The sequence below is a fragment of the Schistocerca gregaria genome, chromosome 1 (assembly GCF_023897955.1).
Source record: "Schistocerca gregaria isolate iqSchGreg1 chromosome 1, iqSchGreg1.2, whole genome shotgun sequence".
NCBI lineage: Eukaryota > Metazoa > Arthropoda > Insecta > Orthoptera > Acrididae > Schistocerca > Schistocerca gregaria.
This window is the reverse complement of record NC_064920.1, coordinates 1,030,835,396-1,030,855,084: the sequence shown is the minus strand read 5'-3', so window position 1 is coordinate 1,030,855,084 and position 19,689 is coordinate 1,030,835,396. Positions and strand designations below refer to the sequence as shown.

General features: G+C 42.6%; 1 protein-coding gene across 1 annotated transcript in view; it reads right to left on the bottom strand.

Annotated features, from left to right (window-relative positions):
• Positions 1–19,689, bottom strand: part of LOC126279076 (formylglycine-generating enzyme) — a 101,374-nt gene that overhangs the window by 19,189 nt on the left and 62,496 nt on the right. The window contains exons 3-4 of the mRNA XM_049979537.1: positions 12,713–12,896; positions 11,002–11,202 (exon numbers count right to left, since the gene is read on the bottom strand). Coding sequence (XP_049835494.1) covers positions 11,026–11,202; positions 12,713–12,896 — 361 coding nt within the window. The 3' untranslated portion in view covers positions 11,002–11,025. The remainder of the gene's footprint in view (positions 1–11,001; positions 11,203–12,712; positions 12,897–19,689) is intronic.

The following is a 19,689-nucleotide window of genomic DNA, read 5'->3' as shown; positions in this document are numbered from 1 at the left end:
CCGCATTTTTCTTGGATCTCCCGGTTGTCCCGGGTTGTATACACCCTGGAAGCTGGTGTTGGTGGAAAGAATCCAGATGCCACAGGCTGTTAAGTAGTCATCGAAGTGAAGCACATTATGTTGGGTGATGTGTTCAGCAACTAGATGGTCCTGCTGTCTCTTGGTAGTGGCCACTCATATGGATATACAGCATGTCAATTGTCATGCCCATGTACAATGCAGCAGAATAGTAGCAAGTATATTAGTGTATCATGTGGATGGATGTTTTCACAGATGGCCCTGCTTTTGATGGGATAGGAGGGTGGTCAGTGACAGGATTTGAGCAGGTGGTAGTTGGAGAATGTTTGACACACATCTTCCATCTAGGATTACTTCTGGGACATGAGCCACGAGGAAAAGGATTGGGAGCAGGCTTGGAGCAGGAACAAACAAGGATATTGCATAGGCTGTGTGGGCAGTGAACCACTACTGTGGGGAGGATGTTTTTTTACTTCAGGGCAGGGTAAGAGGTGGTCAAAGTCCTGGAGGAGAATGTTATTCATTTGCTCCAGTCCAAGGTGGTATTGAGTAATGAGTGGAGTGCTCCTTTGTTGCTGGTCAATGGGTATGTGAGGGATGGCAGGTGACTGGTGAGACAAGGCACAGGGGACCTGTTTCTGGGCAATGTTGGGAAGGTAACTACAGTCTGTGGAGGCCTTAGCAAAACCCTTGTCACCTCTGGTTGAGGGACTGCTCATCACTATAGATGTGATGGCCATGGGTGGCTAGGCAGGATGGATGGGCACTTTTAGTGTGGAATGGGTGGCAGTTGTCACAGTTGAGGTACTGCTGGTGATTGAGAAATTTGATGTAGACAGAGGTACTAATGCACTCATCCTTGTTGGGCTGAAGAGTACCAGGCTAAGCAACTGGAGAAGCAAGTTCTGGAGGAATGTCAACAGGGTGTTCTCATCCTCAGCCCACATTATGAAGATGTTATCAATGAATCTGAACCAAGTGAGTGGTTTGGGATTCTGGGTGGTTAAGGAGGATTCCTCTAGATGACCCATGAATAGGTTGTCATCCAAAGGTGCCTTGCAAATGCCCTTTGTTGTAGCACAAATTCATTTGTAGCTGATGAGGAGAAGTAATTCTGGGTAAGGACATAGTTGGTCATGGTGACCAGGAATGAAGTGGTTGCAGCTATTGGAGTCAGATGTAAACAGTGCAAGGCCTTGGGCACTGGGTATGTTAATTCAGAGCAGGCACGGCTCATTGCATCCATACTGGGGAAGGTTGCAATATTTATCAATTGGAACTAACAACCTAGACCTAGGGCTATGTTTCACATTGGTTTGTCACCACAACCAAGATTCAATACCATACACTGAGAAAAAGTTCATATATTCTTTCCATTTTATAATCAACTAATAAGTAGCACCAAAATCTCACTCCAAGATAAAAAAATCTATAGGTAGCACTTTTATCTCCCAGTGTCACGTTTCCTGACACTTTATCAAAACAAGTCTCACTAAAAGATGCATTCTGGAGAGGTATTTAATGCTGCATATATTAGCTTCACTATATGCTTTTTGAGTTTTCAATTCCAAACCTGAGATAAGTTTAGGGTGTGTTCAATCCACAGCATTTATACTAAAACCAAGAAATGAAAAAGAATACAGAGAATAAAAAGGGAGGAAGAATAGAGGCCAGGCTGGGCCACCAAGAAAGGGCTACCACAGGACCCCAGGGAGGGGGAGCATGTGATGGGTGCTCCACCAACCCCTCAGATAATCAATGAGATCAAAAAGCTCTATCTAACAGGGATGAATAGAAATCACCTTTGTGGGTGAAACAACAGGTCAGCCACTCTCGGATTTTCTGCTAGTACCAGAGGGAGTGTGTCAGGAAGATTAAGACGTGGCCTCAAGGCAGCTAAATTAGGGCAGTCTATGAGTAAGTGGGCCTCTGTCAGGTGGGCTCTGCATTGGCTCTTAGGGAGATCCTCACATTAGAGAACATGGCCATGGGTCAGTCACGTGTGGGCAATGCCGAGTCGACAGAGGACAGTGGATTCCTTGTGAGAAGCATACACGGAAGACTGTCATGTGATATGGTCTCCTTAATTGTCCTCAGTTTGTGGGGGGAAATCGGGCAGATAGTTCTGAGTTACAGACTTCCACAATATACACGGTTGAAAATCTGGTTCTGGGATCCTCATTTCAACAATAGGCATCCTGGTGGCAACCTTGGTCAACTGGTCAGCTCGTGAATTTCTTGAAATCCCAACATGACTGGGGGGCTCAAAACAAAAACGTCTGGCCATCCAGCTTGGTGGAGGTCAGAGACAAAGCCCTGGATAGCCATAATCAGTGGGTGAGGAGACTAGCTCTGACCTAAAGCCTGATAGCCGCTAAGGGAGTCACTATAGACAAGAAAATTCTTTCCAGTGGAAGCATGAACATGGCTAAGGCCTAGTTTAATGGGCATCAATTCAGCAGTGAAGACACTACAGCTATCTGACAGAGAGCGGAGATTGCTGCATCACACATGAATGTATGCAAAGGCTGTTCGTCCGTTGACTTTTGAGCCATCAGTGAACACCACTTCCAAACCCAGATATGTCTCAAGGAGAGCCAAGAACAGGGAGAAAATCGTGGGGTCAATGGAATCTTTTGGACCAAAGCAAACTTCAAGACAAATCTGATGTTGGGGGTAAGCTATAGGGGTAGATGTGATTTGTCCCTACCAGAAGTGACAGTGAGGGGGGGGGGGGTTGCAGTTCCAAACAGAGACACTGGAGGTACGCAGCAATTGTAAACCCAGTTCTGGGCCGCTGTTGTGGGAGGTGGAGCTCCCTTCCAGCAAAAAGGAAATGGTATTTAGGATGTGCACAGAAGCTACGAATGCATATAGTGTAATTCAGCAGCTGTTGTTAGTGCCTGCTGATAATGGAGGGGTTCCTGCCACAAGTAGTAGGCTGCTCACAGGGCTAGTTCAGAAGAGTCCTCTCCCAAGTTGGAGCCCACAGTGATGAACTGTGACCACTATCTGCAATGTTGAGGGTGATGCGAAACCATATGCAACACTCCCATAATCAAGATGGGACAGAATCAGGGCTTTGTAGTGCTGAAAAAAGGTAGAGCGATCTGCATCCCAGCCAGTTACTGAGGCAGTGAAGTGTTCACTTTTGCTTAAGTTGGCAAAGGTTGGGAAGTCTTGTCAGTCAGGAATCTAAGTCTTATCTCAATTACAAGGAGTAGGTGATAGTCTGAGAAAGCTCTAGGTGTGGGTGGGCAGCATGATGGTGACAGAAGTGCATGACAAGTCTTGGCTGCTGAAAACAGAAAGCCATGAGTGAGAGACTAAGACTACACCTTTCGTATAGTGCCTTGAAGGTGATGCCCAGCAGCACCCATACTAGAAGAGCAATAATAAATGTGAAAATCATTGACATATAGGGAGAGTGATACCAAAGCCCTCACAGCTACTGCTAGACCACTTATGGCCACCAGAAAGAGGGAGATGCTCATTACAGAGCCCTATGGGACCCCATTCTCTTGTAAAAGAGGGGTACTGAGTGAAGCACCCACTTGAACCCAAAATTTATGGTGCAACAAGAAGTTCTTGACAAAAATTGGGAGTGGACCCCAGAGACTGAACTCGTGTAATATAGTAACAATGTGGTGATACAATCACGTCATTCGCCACCTGTAGGTTGTAAAAAACAGCGATGAGGTGCTGACGACGTGCAAAGACCATCCAGATGATGGACTCCAGGTAAACCAAATTATCAGCAGCGGTTTGGCCTTTGTGAAAATCGTCATGAGATACAGCCAAAGGGCTTCGAGACTCAAGGAGCCAATGCAGCTGCTTGCTCATCATGCACTTGAGCAACTTGCAGAGAATGCCAGTAAGGCTGAATGGGCGATAACTGTCCATCTCTAGGTGGTTCTTATCCAGTTTCAGTACTGGGACTGTCATGCTTTCTCGCCACTGAGATGAGAACTCACTCTCTTTCTAGATCTGATTAAAGAGGCCAAGGATGTGATGCTGACAATCCACTGGGAGATGTTTCAGCATTTGGTTGTATATGCAGTCTGGCCCTGGGACCATATCAGGGCAATGGCATAGGGCAGTATAGAGGTCCCAACACCGAATGGAGCATTTTATGGCTCCATGTGGCATGTAGTAAAAGATAAGTGCATTCACTCCACCTGCTATTTTATGGGCCGAAAGGCAGGATGCTATTTCTCAGATACAGATGCACGAGCGTAATGCTCAGAAAAATATTCAGTGACAATGTCTCGATCAGTATAAACAGCACTATCTAGGGAAGTACTTTGTACACTTGCACGGGACTGGAAACCACAGAGGTGTCTGATCTTTGCCCATACCTATGATGGGGAGGTAGGTGATCAAATGATTGAAACATACCGTTCCCAGGGTTCTTTCTTTCATTGTTTTATGAGGTAACGGACATGGGCATGAAGCCATTTAAAGTTAATGAGGTGCTCCAGGGAAGGATGCCACTTACATCACTGGGGAGCCTGCCTATGATCTCTTATGGCCCCTCCTATCTCTAGGATCCACTAGGGTACAGTCTTCCGATGTGGGGGGGGATTCCCGAAGAAGGGGGAATTGCTTGGCTGACTGCCAAAAGAATGCTGTTGTTGTATGTTGAACAGCCACATTGATACTGCCTTGCAATTGGGAGTTAAAGACAACAGCAGAGGTGAATCCACCCCAGTCAGCATTACAGAGAATGCATCTGGGTGGGAGTCCAGGAGAGCAACACTGAGGGGGACACGGGAAGATCCGGAAGTAGTCACAACCACACTGGATACCATGGACCCTCCAGTGGATAAATGGTAGAAGAACAGGAGAGATCAATAGCCAAATAAGTTCTATGTGCCACACTGAAGTGTGGGGAGGCATCATAGTTTAAGAGGCAGAGATAAATCTGTGCCAGTAAATTTTCAATGTCTTTACCATGGGCAGTATTCATTGTTCCACCCCACAAAGGGTTATGGGCATTGAAATCACCCAAGACTAGAGAAGGTGAGGAGAGCTGTGAGAGTAAGGCAGACAGTACATCCTAGGACATGACATTATCAAGAGGGAAATAAGCATTACAGATGGTAAAATCCTGATGTGCCCTTACCCGAACAGCCACAGCCTCCAAAGGTGTATCAAGACACACAAGGTCACTATATAGAGTCCGGCACCTGATACCCTCTCATAGTTCGTATGATTCTTAAAATAACATTGGTATCCACAAAGGGCAGGGTTCCAAGTTGCTGGAAACCACTTTTCCTAGATGCCAAAACATAACACAGGGTGCTTAATAGCTGCAGTAGCTCAGCCAGGTGGTTGAAAAACCCATTTCAGGCTGTCTGAACACTGTGGAAGCACGAAGCGACTGGGCAGAGGGGAGGGAGGCAGGTTGTGACACAGAGTTCTGTGCTGCCTCCGGTTGAGACATCAGGTGATCCATTAACATAGGTTCTATGGCACATTGCCTGAGGAGATCTGGTGTCTCAGGGGCCACCAGTATCTCTATCTTGAGTACAGGAGGAGTTCATGCAGAGTCTGGTAACATGGGAGTCACTGGAGTTTCCTTTGTCTTAGAAGGCTTCCTTCTGTCCTCCTCCTGCTCCTCAGAAGATAAGGACTTGGAAAGTTTCCTTGAATTGGTTTCAGTGACAGACGAATGAGAAGTCCAATGGCCTTCAGCCACTGTCTGCCATCTGGCTATAGCCGAACAGGAACCATGGAAGGAAGAGTTCCAAGATACCTCTTCCTAGTTAGAGAAGCCAGACGAGAATGAGGGCCTTATGGCTGGGGGACAGGGACATATGCCTGGCAAGTGGGGAGCCAATGCTCCCGAAGTGGGTGCGATGGAAGCACTAGGAGGAGGCCCAACTGTCTGGAGGGCAGGTATTAGTGGGCAGCTACGAGGGCCCACTGTAAGAGGTCAACAGAGGAAAGCACCATCGACACAGAAGTCGACAACATAAGAAGTAGCATAATATTGTGTCATTTATATGGGATTAAGACACTCATACTTTTTTTTTTCCTTTTGCTTCCTGATTTGTGAGCTTTTCCAGGGTCTTATATTCTGGGAATTTCTTCTCCTGCTTAAAAGTGGAGCAATTTAGCGAGCAGGAGGATACACAGGGGGAAGAGGAGGAGTAGGAGATTAGTGTTTAATGTCCCATCAACAAAGAGGTCATTAGAGACCGAGTACAAGCTCGGATTAGGGAAGGATGGAGAAGGAAATCGGCCATGCCCTTTCGAAGGAACCATCCCAAAATTAGCCTGAAATGATTTAGGGAAATCACAGAAAACCTAAATCAGGATAGCCAGAGACGGGTTTGACCCATTGTCCTCCCGAATGAGAGTTCAGTGTGCTAACCACTGCGCCAACTCGCTTGGTGGGGGAAGAGGAGAACAAGGAATGATCACATCCAAAGGATGTCCATAATACCTGCAGACAGGGCTAGCAGTGCAACAGAAAGACATATGTCTTAACTTCATACACCTGAAGCATCTCTTAGGAGGAGGAACATTGGGTTTCATGTCACACCAGTACACCATCACCTTGACCTTCACAGGCAACATATCACCCTCGAAATCTAAGATGATGGCCTCGGTAACAACTCTGTTTTCCCTTGGTCCCCTATGGGCAGGATTAAGTTTTCACCCTGCAACGGAGAGTGCACTGATATGAGACTTCCTCGTACATTAAAACTGTGTGCTGAACCGAGACAAACTTGGGACCTTTGCCTTTCACAGGCAAGTGCTCTACTGACTGAGCTACCCAAGCATGACTCACGACCCTCCTCACAGCTTTACTTCAACCAGTACCTCATCTACTTTCCAAACTTAACAGAAGCTCTCCAGCATACCTTGCAAGACTAGCTCTCCTGGAAGAAAGGACACTGCAGAGACATGACTTACCCATAGCCTGGGGGATCTTTCCAGAATGAAATTTTCACTCTGCAGCAGAGTGTGCAACAATATGAAACTTCCTGGCAGGTTAAAGCTATGTGCTGGACTGAGACTCAAATTCCAGACCTTTGCCTTTCACGGGAAAAGTCCTGAATTCGAGTCTCACACAGTTTTAATCTGACAGGAAATTTCACACAGATGAAATGCACATCCCATCACTCTAAGTTGGCCTTCAGCTCACCATCAGATTGCAAAAGAATATCATGGTGAAAGATGATGCTCTGGACCTTATCGAGACTCTTGGGGAGGGGGGGGGGGGGGGTATTTTTCTCCTTGTTGTCTAGTCCTGCATTCCTCCTATGTTGTGGCCAGGTAAATGAACATATTGGGATCATACTTTGTTGCATTATATGAGGCCTTTCGATTCAAAGAGACTGCTGGGGCCATGTGGCCATCAGTGGGAGAAAGTTTAAGTCGCTTCATGTGTGAATTGCCTGGCATGGTGCCACCCACTCCACATGGGAGCTCCCACCGTAGGCGCCACCCGACCACAACAATGGCTACCTCATCATTTATCGATTGCTGGGAGTCCCCGTGCTCCAAACATGACAGGCACATATTCTATAGCATAAATATGAAGTGTGTAGTGCAGACACCAACAGTGTGAACAGGGAGCTACCAGCATGCATGACCACCGACATCCCCTCCCAACCAGCATGCACACACACAATAGTGTGGCTACCATGCTGGGGCTTGGGCATGCTATGATAACAGGGAGGAAATGTGCCAGACACACGCGAGACAGATACACAGAAGCGGAGCATACACCACACTGGGCAACCTTCCCTGCACAAAATGCACTTCTGAAAAATTTGGAAAATATGACAGGTCAAACCCACTAATGAGGACCATATAATCTTTAATGGAAGGTGAAGATAGCACAGGGAGTGAAACTGGAAATCAAGACCAAAATTGTGAACAAAGTCCAGGCAGGGTCTGCACCAAAAGAACCTCGAACCCCCGAAGTTACGTCTGCATATATTCACGACTCTCCATCCAAGATAATATGCTGTCTCCTCCATATTAAGATATCATCATTACGATAGCAAATATCACTTGATACCCCCATATGATCATACTTTTGATGAAAAGTGTAGATGTGGCACTGAGTCAAATCCTTTTCAGAAATCAAGAAATACTGCATATGCCCGACTTCCTTGAGCTATGGGTTTTAGTTATAGAAAAGTGCAAGTTTGTTTTCACATGATCAATGTTTTCAGAATCGTTGCTGGTTGGGATGGAGGATGTCATTCTGTTCAAGATACCTCATTATGTCTGAACTCAGAATATGTCCTAAGATTCTACGAGAAAAGGATGCCAAGGATGTTGGACAGTTGCTTGACGGATAGCTTCTACTACCCTTCTTGTAGACACGTGTAACCTGTGCTTTCTTCCAACTAATGAGCACAGATTTTTGTTCACAGGATCTACTACAGATTGAGGTTAGAGGAGGAGCTATTTCAATAGCACATACAGTATAAATCAGATAGGGATTCCACCACATTCTCGGGCTTCTGTTTTATCAATTCCAGCTGTTTTTCAACACCACTGACACTATTATCTTTCTCACTCATCTTTCAGAGGTGGTACAACAATTAAATTATGGCAATACTAATGAGTTTCTCTCTCTCTTTTCTAAGAGAACACTTGAAAATAGAGTTAAGTATTTCTCCTTTTGCTCTGCTACCATCAATTTCAATTCCTGTCTCATCAGCGAGTGATTGGGCAGTAACTTTGGTGCCACTAATACCTTTTACATGCGATCAGAATTTTTAGGATTTTGTGAGAGACCTTCCAACAGTATTCTGCTATGGCAGTCAGTAAAGGCTTCAATCACTGCTCTCTTGACTGCCAAACACATTTCATTCAGTATTTCTCTATTTATAGCCGTTTGCTTTATTTTACACCTATTTTGCAGTATTCTCAATTAATTTAGAAGTTGCATTACAGTGAATGTATGCCACAGAGGGGCCTCTCCCAAAATTAACTGTTCTACTGGGCACATATCTATACAGTGCATAGTCCATTATTCTTTTAAACTTGAGCCTGAGTACCTCTACGTGCTCCTGCCCTGTGCTGAAAGTTTCAAGCGCACTTTAATGTTAGCAGTCATTTCATTGTATCTTTCTGTGACTCAATGACTTCTCTATGTGGTGACTAGCAATCTACCTTTTACATAATGTTGTTACAGAATACATTAATCTTTCTAAGTGTTTAATTGTCCTTTGTACTTAGGTAATCATTGTTGCTACAACAGCCTCTAGATCACCTAAACAAGTTTCGATGTGGACATTTTCAAAGAGCTCTGGTTTACTTGATGCTGTTAGCTCTAATATATTTCCATCATGAGTGAGGTTCTGAACTATCTGTTGTAGGTGGTTTTCAGCAATGCACTCGCTAATGTTCCACAGCATGTTGTGTCACAAACAAGGATAACAGACAGACAGATGGTGTTGGCCTACAATTGCAGAGATTCTCTCTCTGGGCATAGTAACCAGTTTTATGAACGTCAGAAAGCATGTAGACGGTAGGAGTGCAAGTACTGGTGGGTGAGGGACATGAGGAAAGAGAGAGAAACTCAGGGCAGTGGTTCTGAGTTGGACCTAAGGATTTGAGGAAGGGCTGGAGATCCTGCTGGATTACTGAGACAGACCTTGTAGGTGGATATATCCGACAGCTGGCTGAGTCCCTACATGGTGTAATTCCTGCAGTTCATAACCACAGTGATGGATTCTTTGTCAGCAGGTAGGATTATAAGATCAGGGTCAGTTTTTAGGTGAAGGATTGCAGTTCTTTCTGCAGACACCTCATTGATTTCCTTGCTGAGGGATTTGGGGAATGACGGGAGGCAATGGTTGAGGTTAGGAAAGTTTAGAACGTTAACAGAGGTGATTTGGAGCCAGTAGGGGTGGATCCTGGTTGCAAGGGACTGAGTCAGGCAGGTTTGTAACACATACTTCATTGCCATAATACTGGCCAGAATCTCCACTAACCTTCTGCAGTCACACCCTCTTCTCAACAGTCTTCTGTGTCATTGTCATTGTCTGAGGCACAAACCTATCAGCTATGGTGCCCAGGTGTTGCGTTTGCAACTCTTGCACCTACTGCTTCTCCTTTCCACATTCCAATTTCATACTCCTGCTGCCTCCCTCCGATTCGCCTCACCAGACACCCTTTCCCAGTCTTCTCCCTCACTCCCTGCCTGTTTTCCCCCCCTCACCAATTTCATCCGCCACAAACCCTCGCACACAAGTCTACCTGCCTTACTGCAGTCCCTGCATTGTGAAGCTGGCCCAAGGTAGCTGTACAGGAGTGTGTGTATGTGTGTAGGGGGAGGAGGGGGGGGGGAGGTGGTGGCGGAGCTTAGTATGTGCATGTACTCTAGCTCAAAAAAGAAGATTTGTCTGAAAGATAGTATTTTTGTTTGCATGTTTTTCGACAACTCAACATTTCTACTCTTCAGTGAGCTATCACATTTCCTCTCAGATTATTTAAAAACTGATGTATGGAGGAAAACATTGATAGTAACAAAGGAAAATTTAGCTGAGGTAACTAATAATTTGTGACAATGAATTACTTAATTTCAGGAAATGAAAGGTATTGTGTCACTTACAGACGAATAAGAAAGTAAGGGCAACACACTAGTAGCTTGCAGAACTAATAGTTTTGTCATCAAAGTGGAGAGAGGGATATGTTGGGGGAGTTTCGAAAGGCAGGGCAAGTTGTCAGGCCCCAGGCTGAAAGAGATCCACCCACCTGAGGCAGGTTTCTCTCATTCTGGAGTCTGAATAACCACCCCTTGCCTTTTAAACTTCCACAACATACCTCTCTTCTCCCTTCCCGAGTGAAGAAATCATTAGTTCTTAAACGTGTCCCTTTTAATTAAAATGTGTCCATAATTGGTAAAAAACATTTCACTACTGAAGTTAAGTACCAGCTAACAATACTATCTCTCAATTAATTAGAAGCACTAATATGCTAGCCTCTAAAATCTAACACTTGTCTTACCTTTTGTAGCAACATTTTTAAGCATTAGTGTTTTAAGTATTCAGGTAGTGCGTTTGCAGCACAGCGAAATCCGAGGTTACCAGCAGAACTATCCGGAGTGTTCTGGCTCCGTGCTGCACATCTGTATCTGAAGCAATAACTGTGGTGGCACATATATGAACCACCTTTTTTCACTTTGTCAGTTCCTGATTCAGGACCCGTCTGAAAAAGTGGAATCCATAACCAGTTAATAGAAGACACCGTGTATGAACAGACTTTCAATATTATAAGCACTAAATTTATTAGTGACAATATTATGAAAACCATTGACTGCTGCTCACCATATAGTGGATATATTGAGTTACGGATAGGTGCAACAAAAAGACAGTCAAGTAAGTTAGTTTTTGGCAAGAAAGGCCTTCAGTGACGTTAGACAACACCCCCCCCCCCCCCCCCCCCCCTCTCTCTCTCTCTCTCTCTCTCTCTCTCTCTCTCTCTCTCTCTCTCTCTCTCTCTCTCTCTCTCCACACACACACACACACACACACACACACACAAATGCAACTCTCATTCACATGCCCACAAAATCTGGTTGCTCAGGCCAGAATGTCCCACACTACTCCTGCCAATATCATTAATCTGAGATTTTCAAATTGATCATTCTTCCTGCATCATTCACAGGTATTTTTGTGTTTTATTTTCCATACCTATCTTTTCCATGCAACCTTTTACCTCTTTTCCCAACTCCCCCACCTGTAATAAATGGACTATCAGATCATGACATGCAGCTCCTTGTTTTAGATGTAAATTCTAAGAAGATTATCAAGACTGCTAAATCTGAGTACAGGAGAGTATTCAATCAACCAAAAATTGAGTGTTTTAGAAAACTGCTCAAAGATATGAACTGGAAAGATGTTTATAGTGCTCATGACATGAATGAAAAATATAATACATTCATGAACAATGTCAGTACCATCTTTGAAATTAAACAAAAGTCTACAATAAAACCATGGATCACACAAGGAATAACGATTTCCTGTAAGACAAAAAGGAAAATGTGTCTGTTGACCAAGAATAGCTCCAATACTGATGATTTAGCTAAATACAAGGAATACTGTAAAGTATAAAAAAAGTAATTCAGACATCTAAACAAATACACTACGAGAAGAAGATAGCAATATCAGGGAACAAAATAAAAACAATATGGGATATAGTGAAAGAGGAGACTGGCAGAACCAGAAAGGAACAGGAGTAAATAGCACTAAGAGTAGATGGCTCATAGACAGATAGAGACAGAACCACCTACATTACATGTATGTCAAAACCATTAGACATGTGTAAAAAAGTAAAATAATGAAAACCATTTTGTAATTATCTATAAAATTAGAAATTATTTCAAGATAATTATGAAGAGCACTAAATCCCTGTGTACTTTAATAAACCTGCTAGAAAGCACAAGAAATTACTGGAAGGTTAAAAAACCTTATACTGTTTAGATCATAACATTACGTGTTGCTTGGATTGTGCTAGAGTAAGCATCTGAAAGGAGGACATCAACACACTCAACTACAAGTGACTTGTGTGTGCATTTTGCTACACAGAGTGCCAAAGACTTTGATGTTTCGGCATACATAATGTCATTATGAAACAAAAAAATTATAAACATAAAATACAGCAAAATGAGATATCCTATTGAAATGTTTCATAATCTTATCTACTTCACAGAACTTACTGGATTTGTGGCCGGTTCTGTGGAATGTTTTGTTTGCCACCAATCTGCTGTCCATTCCCATACATTCCCAATAATGTTGTGTAGTCCATAAGCATTTGGTGGGAATGCTGTAACAGGTGCAGTGCTGACATATCCATCTTCCCCAGTATTGTGCTCTGGAAATTCTCCCTGCCAGATATTTACCCTGGAACATTATTTTAATTCCTTTTTTTTTTACACTTTAACTGTAATTTGTGTAAATACAAATGTTCATAGCAAGCAGGCCAATGACAAAGAGGGTGTTTGTAATAAAAGTTTCTAATATCGTGCAACAATCCCGTAAGTTGGCAGTCTAGCAAGGAACACCATGTAGAATGTAGATAGTACTACTGTGCATATCTGGAAAAATTATAAATTGTATTGGTATAAACATGGCTGCTCCAAGTTCAAGGTGTGAAAGCTAATAAAATTAATTTAAAAAATGGAGATTCACAAGGAAGATAGATTGTCACAACATCGAGCATAAATGCAGTAGTTAGTAGCGGCTGATGTGACTTCATTGGCACGTACCACTAGTTCTGGTCAGAAAGACTGCCCCATAACTCCACAGAAATTTATAGCAGTATTAACCACAAAGATTGAAATCCAGTAAACAAATTTGGCAGAATTCATGTTTAAATGACATGTTAGGTCTGATTTATGCCAATTACATGGCTTTTATTGTATGCCACATGGTTTAAGAACAGGAGTGCCAAACTGTGGAATATATGGAAAAAAATCAACTGCACTGAGCAGATATCAATGGCCCCTGTACAAAACTTGGTAGTGGGAAGTGCAGACCAACAAGCAACTCAACTAAAATAACTGAAGTTTAGAGTACGTAACTGATTGCAGAGAAGATTAAGTTGACACTTTGGGAATAAATAGTCATAGTTTCAGTTGTCTGTGAGCACATTTTGAATGCCAGTAAATGTTGCAGCATGACACTCCAGGACTTCATACACTCTGTGCAACAACCATGACCATTTATACATTGAATTTTGAGTATAGTTTTTGCATTTTCCCCAGACTCAGTAAATTATGCCCAAACCAGGGATGCTGTGTTGCCGCATCAGTAAAATGTTATTTTCAACAATCAGCTGCCTTTGGCTGTGGAACTGAAAATCAGAGTGTTGCACTTATCTTCGAATGTCTCCATCAGGAGGTATTCATGTTGTGACGAAGCAAACTGGGATATTTTTTATTGACATCTGCCTCCTTAAAATTCATTTTTTCATTTTTGACTATTTACTATTAACATACATGAGCATTATCTGCATTTTCATAAAAGAGAAAGGTTGGCCCTCAGTGTTAAAGAGTATAGGACCAGACCTAATTTTGCACTTAGTTTTATGTATGTATTTGATACGCTAATTTATTTTGGTTATTCCTAGTTAGTTTTGGAGTGCACTCAAGCCTCGTGCAGCCAATTGAGGAGCTACTCAACTGAATAGTAGCGGCTTCGATCAAGAATACCATCTTACGACCGGGAGAGCAGTGTGCTGATCCCATGCCCCTCCTATACGCATCCTCCACCAAGGATGACACGGTGGTCGGATGGTCCCGGTAGGCCACTCGTGGCCTGAAGACGGAGTGCTTTTTTTTTATTATTTATTTATTCCTAGTTAGTAACTTTCATTATAGGGTGAAATCAGTAACTATTTCATAACTTAAATTCTATTGTTGACATATAAACAAATATAAATTCTGTAATGATTGTAAACATTTGGAAGACGAAGCACTAGTAATCTTAAAGTATCTATTTAGCTCTATTCAAAAACATGTCAGCAAAACCAGCCCTTCATTAATTCCAAAGTAATTAACAGTTTTGTCACAAGTATTTTTGTGTAACTATATTTGTTAATTTCACAATTTAAACAAATAATTTGGCATAACCCTCATAGTAGAAGAAACTGCTGAAAAGAACCATTTTTTTTATGTATTCAGTTAACTTAATGAGTTAAGTTTTAATTGTAATTTCTGTAAATTTAACTTCGAACAATATGTAGTTTCAGCACTGATTATTGTGATGATATGTAAGGGCCCAATTTTTGGTCACGATACAATCAGTCCATGGCCGAGTTACAGACAAGTAACCTGTGCTGGTTAGAACAACAACAATGCTTCGTATTAACTGTGGAACAAGTGTTAAACAATTAGGCCATGTGTAAAAACAGTGACAGTGTCTGCTCCATATGTACCTGAGTGTTCTTCAAGATCTGTGAACTTTGTTGTTAGACTTTTACTGCTCGTAGATGTTCAACAGGAAACTATTGTAGCAGTATGTGGGGTTTCGCCTGAAAACTAATAATGAGGCTTATCAAAGGTTAAATAATTGTGCACTGGCCACATAACTATGTAATATTGGGGGATGTGCAAAGTAAAAATTAAAGTACAATGAAACATAACTGTGCACCTATCGGCTACATAATTTGTAGTAGTCAGCGTCGGAATCCACAACCCCATTTTTCACCCAGTGTAGAAACACAGTACGTCAACACAAAGGACAACAACCAAAACAATTAAAAGCAGGTGGAAACGGCACAACGTGAGAAAGAAGATTCAGCAATATCACACATGACATCTTTCAGTGGGTGTGAACTAAAATGACAATTTACAGTTTTTTTCTGTATCTTAATTTTAGTTGAACACTGGCCTTGTTACTTTGTCTATATTATATGTGTCATACAATAAACAGAATACCCTCAGATTTCATCTGAAGTAACTGCCATACTTTTGCATAGCTCAAAGAGTCACATTTCCCACAAAGATCCACTTCATTTTCATTACAATTATAATTATGTCTTCAACTCAAGTCTGTTCCAGGATCCACTTGTTCATTTTCCTGTTGCTGTTGGCAATGCCAAACAATGTACTCGTTACTTGCTCAGCACCCCTATTTTTCTTTTTCTGTCCATCCAGTTATTATAAATTTCTACTATTTTCTTTTTGATCTGTTCACTGTACATTATTTTAGTTTATTATAGCTAATTTTCAAACTTGCTCTATCACTTTTTTTTTAAATCTGATACTTAAGTTTACTTGCACTTGAGGCAAACAGTGCAATGTCATCAGCAAAGAAAGGTGTTTCAGATATGATCCATTAACATGAATAACTTTTTTGATTATTAACTCATGGACTTAAAAAGACTGCTGAGTATACTTTTGGGGGATAGAGAACCTCCTTGCCAACTCCTCTTCCCATTTTTAATTAATAGCTCGTTCCTAAAAAGTCTTCTCTACAGATTTTGTTCAAAGTGAATCACAAACATTCTCAAAACCTATGAATTTCAGATGAAGTGGTAATTTGTACCGATTGTTCCAACCCATAATTCTGATAATGGCTTGTAAATGGTAATTTCTGCTGTATCTAGTTCTGAAATCATCTTGTTCCTTTTACAGATTAAAAATCCAATTTTTTCCTATGTGCTTAGAAACCGTTTTAAGAATTTTTGTGCATTACAAATAATAGACCGATTAGTATAGTATCCTGTGGTATGAATTTGTTCCAGTATCGATTCTACCGAAACCCCATCATCTACAAATGTCTCTCCTTTCTCCATACTTCGAATGACACATGTCAATATTTTAATTGTAAAATGCCTGTATTTCTAATTCATTTCTTGAATTATACAAACATTTACGGATATCTTGGAATGATTTTCCCTTCTGTTGTTAGGTACTATACTACTGTTCAGGTGCAATGTCTACCCACCATAAACTTCTGTTTTACCTTCTCAACGCTATTTTCATACTTTCTTGTTTCTCTTACCAAACATTTATTGTATCTTTTTTGTCCTTCCAGTCGTTCACTAGTGGTTCTCACATGCTTTGCTGATGGCATAAGTTTGTTTAGTAATTGTCCCCGAGGTCTATAGCAGTATAATCTTCATTCTCTAACCAGCAAAATGTGCTGCTTAATTTAATCTAGTGTGCCACCTTATTGTGTGGCTCCATGGCTCAGTGCATACGCACCTGACAACAAATCCAGAAGTCTAGGCTCCAATCTTCTATTTGTACTAGCACTAGCACATAACTATTTTCACCTCTGGCAGTAATTTGTTACTTTAAAAAATGCAGGGTCCCTACAAGTAGTTGGGTAACTGTATCCAGGGGTTGGAGGAAGGCAAAAACACCACACCCAAGAGGACCATGTCTAGTAAAGAACTGCGATGTTCAAACCAACCTTCAAACTGTGGACAGCTTTACTTACCTACCCTTAAAGTCTCAAAACCTACATTTTCTACTTCTTGTCTGACGAGACTTTTTCTTTCTAGCTCTGTATCTCTTTTTACACTCATCTGTGATCACTTGCAATTTGAAAAGGGTTTAGAAGTGTCACATTCTGTGTAATTTATTTTTTGATGGATGAAATCATGAGCGATGAAATAATGAAGGCAGCAGAGGATCAAGCAGGTAAAAAGACGAGGGCTAGTAGAAATACTTGGGGAACAGAAGAAATATTGAATTTAACTGATGAAAGGAGAAAATATAAAAATGCAGTAAATGAACCAGTCAAAAAAGAATACAAACGTCTGAAAAAATGAGATCAACAATAAGGGCAAAATGGCTAAGCAGGGATGGTTAGAGGACAAATGTAAGGATGTAGAGGCTTATCTCACAAGGGGTAAGATAGATACTGCCTACAGGAAAATTAGAGAAACCTCTGGAGAAAAGAGAACCACCTGTATAAACATCAAGAACTCAGATGGAAACACAGTTCTAAGCAAAGAAGGGAAAGCAGAAAGGTGGAAGGAGTGTATAGAGGGTCTATACAAGGGCAACATACTTGAGGACAATATTATGGAAATAGAATAGGATGTAGATGAAATGGAAGATACGATACTGCGTGAAGAGAGTGACAGAGCACTGAAGGAACTAAGTCGAAACAAGACCCCGGGAGTAGACAACACTCCATTAGAACTACTGACAGCCTTGGGAGAGCCAGTCCTGACAAACTCTACCATCTACTAACAAAGAGATAGAGGGGCTGGCCAGTACTTACCTCAGCTCAGTACAGCCGATAGAGCCACAAAAAACAACCGAAAATTTAAGCTCCTAGCTTTCGGAATAAATGTTCCTTCATCAGGGAGGAGAGAGAGGAAAGAAAGGGAAGGAGGGAAAGTGGATTTAGTTACTCACAACCCAGGTTATGAAGCAACAGGGAAAGGAAAACAGGGAAGGTAGCAAGGATGGAGGCATGGTTGTCAGAGGGAAGCCAAAGATATTCTACTGCAGGTACTGTGCCAGCTTCAAACCAAAGAGGATGCATACAGAAGTAAAGAGGTGTATAGTATAAAGATGTAGGATGGAAAGATGCATGAATGGCTAAAGAGGAAAGGGAAAGAGGAGAAGACTGAAAAGTAAATGGGAGTGAGGTTGTTTAACGTAGGTTTAGTCCAGGGGGATGGCGGGATGAAAGGATGTGCTGGAGTGCAAGTTCCCATCTCCGCAGTTCAGAGGGACTGGTGTTGGGTGGGAGAAGCCAAATGGCACATACAGTGTAGCAGGTTCCTAGGTCCCTAGAATTATGCTGGAGGGCATGCTCCGCTACTGGGTATTGGACATCTCCTAGGCGGACAGTTCGTCTGTGTCCGTTCATGCGCTCAGCCAGTTTAGTTGTCATACCGATGTAAAAGGCTGTGCAGTGCAGGCATGTCAGCTGATAAATGACATGTGTAGTCTCACACGTGGCCCTTCCTTGAATTGTGTATGTTTTCCTAGTAGCGGGGCTGGAGTAGGTGGTTGTGGGGGGATGCATGGGGCAGGTTTTGCAGCGGGGTCGGTTACAGGGGTAGGAACCGCTGGGTAGAGAAGGTAGTCTGGGAATATTGCAGGGTTTAACAAGGATGTTACGGAGGTTAGGGGGACGACGAAAGGCAACTCTGGGTGGTGTGGGGAGAATTTTGTCAAGGGATGATCTCATTTCAGGGGTTGACTTGAGAAAGTCATATCCCTGGCGGAGTAATTTATTGATGTATTCGAGGCCAGGATAATATTGGGTGACAAGGGGGATGCTTCTGTGTGGTCTGAGGCTAGGAATATTGTTGTTGGACGGGGAGGAATGTATTGCTCGGGAGATCTGTTTGTGGACAAGGTCTGCAGGATAGTTGCGGGAGAGGAAAGCACTGGTCAGGTTATTGGTGTAATTGTTGAGGGATTCGTCACTGGAGCAGATACGTTTGCCACGAATACCTAGGCTGTAGGAAGGGAGCGTTTGATGTGGAATGGATGGCAGCTATCAAAGTGAAGGTACTGTTGTTTGTTGGTGGGTTTGATATGGACAGAGGTGTGGATGTGAGCTTCAACAAGATGAAGGTCAACATCCAGGAAGGTGGCTTTGGTTTTGGAGAAGGACCAGGTGAAATTCAGATTCGAAAAGGAGTTGAGGTTATGGAGAAAATTAAGGAGTGTTTCTTCACCATGAGTCCAGACCACAAAGATGTCATCTATAAACCTATACCAGGCCAGGGGAAGCAGCTGTTGGGTCTTCAGGAAAGCCTCCTCCATGCGGCCCATGAAGAGGTTGGCATAGGATGGAGCCATCCTGGTTCCCATGGCAGTTCCCCTGATTTGTTTGTAGGTCTGGCCTTCAAAAGTGAAGTAATTATGGGTGAGGATGAAGTTGGTAAGTGTGATAAGGAACGAGGTTTTTGGAAGATCTTCGGGTGGGCGTTGGGAGAGGTAGTGCTCAAGGGCAGAGAGACCATGGGTGTGTGGGATGTTTGTGTAAAGGGATGTAGCATCTATGGTGACAAGAAAGGTTTCAGGTGGGAGAGGAGTGGGAATGGATTTGAGGCGTTCTAGGAAGTGGTTTGTGTCCTTGATGTAGGATGGGAGCCTGCAGGTGATAGGTTGGAGGTGTTGGTCTACCAGAGCTGAGATACGTTCTGTTGGGGCTTTGAAGCCTGCTACAATGGGACGGCCAGGATGGTTCTCTTTGTGGATTTTGGGTAATA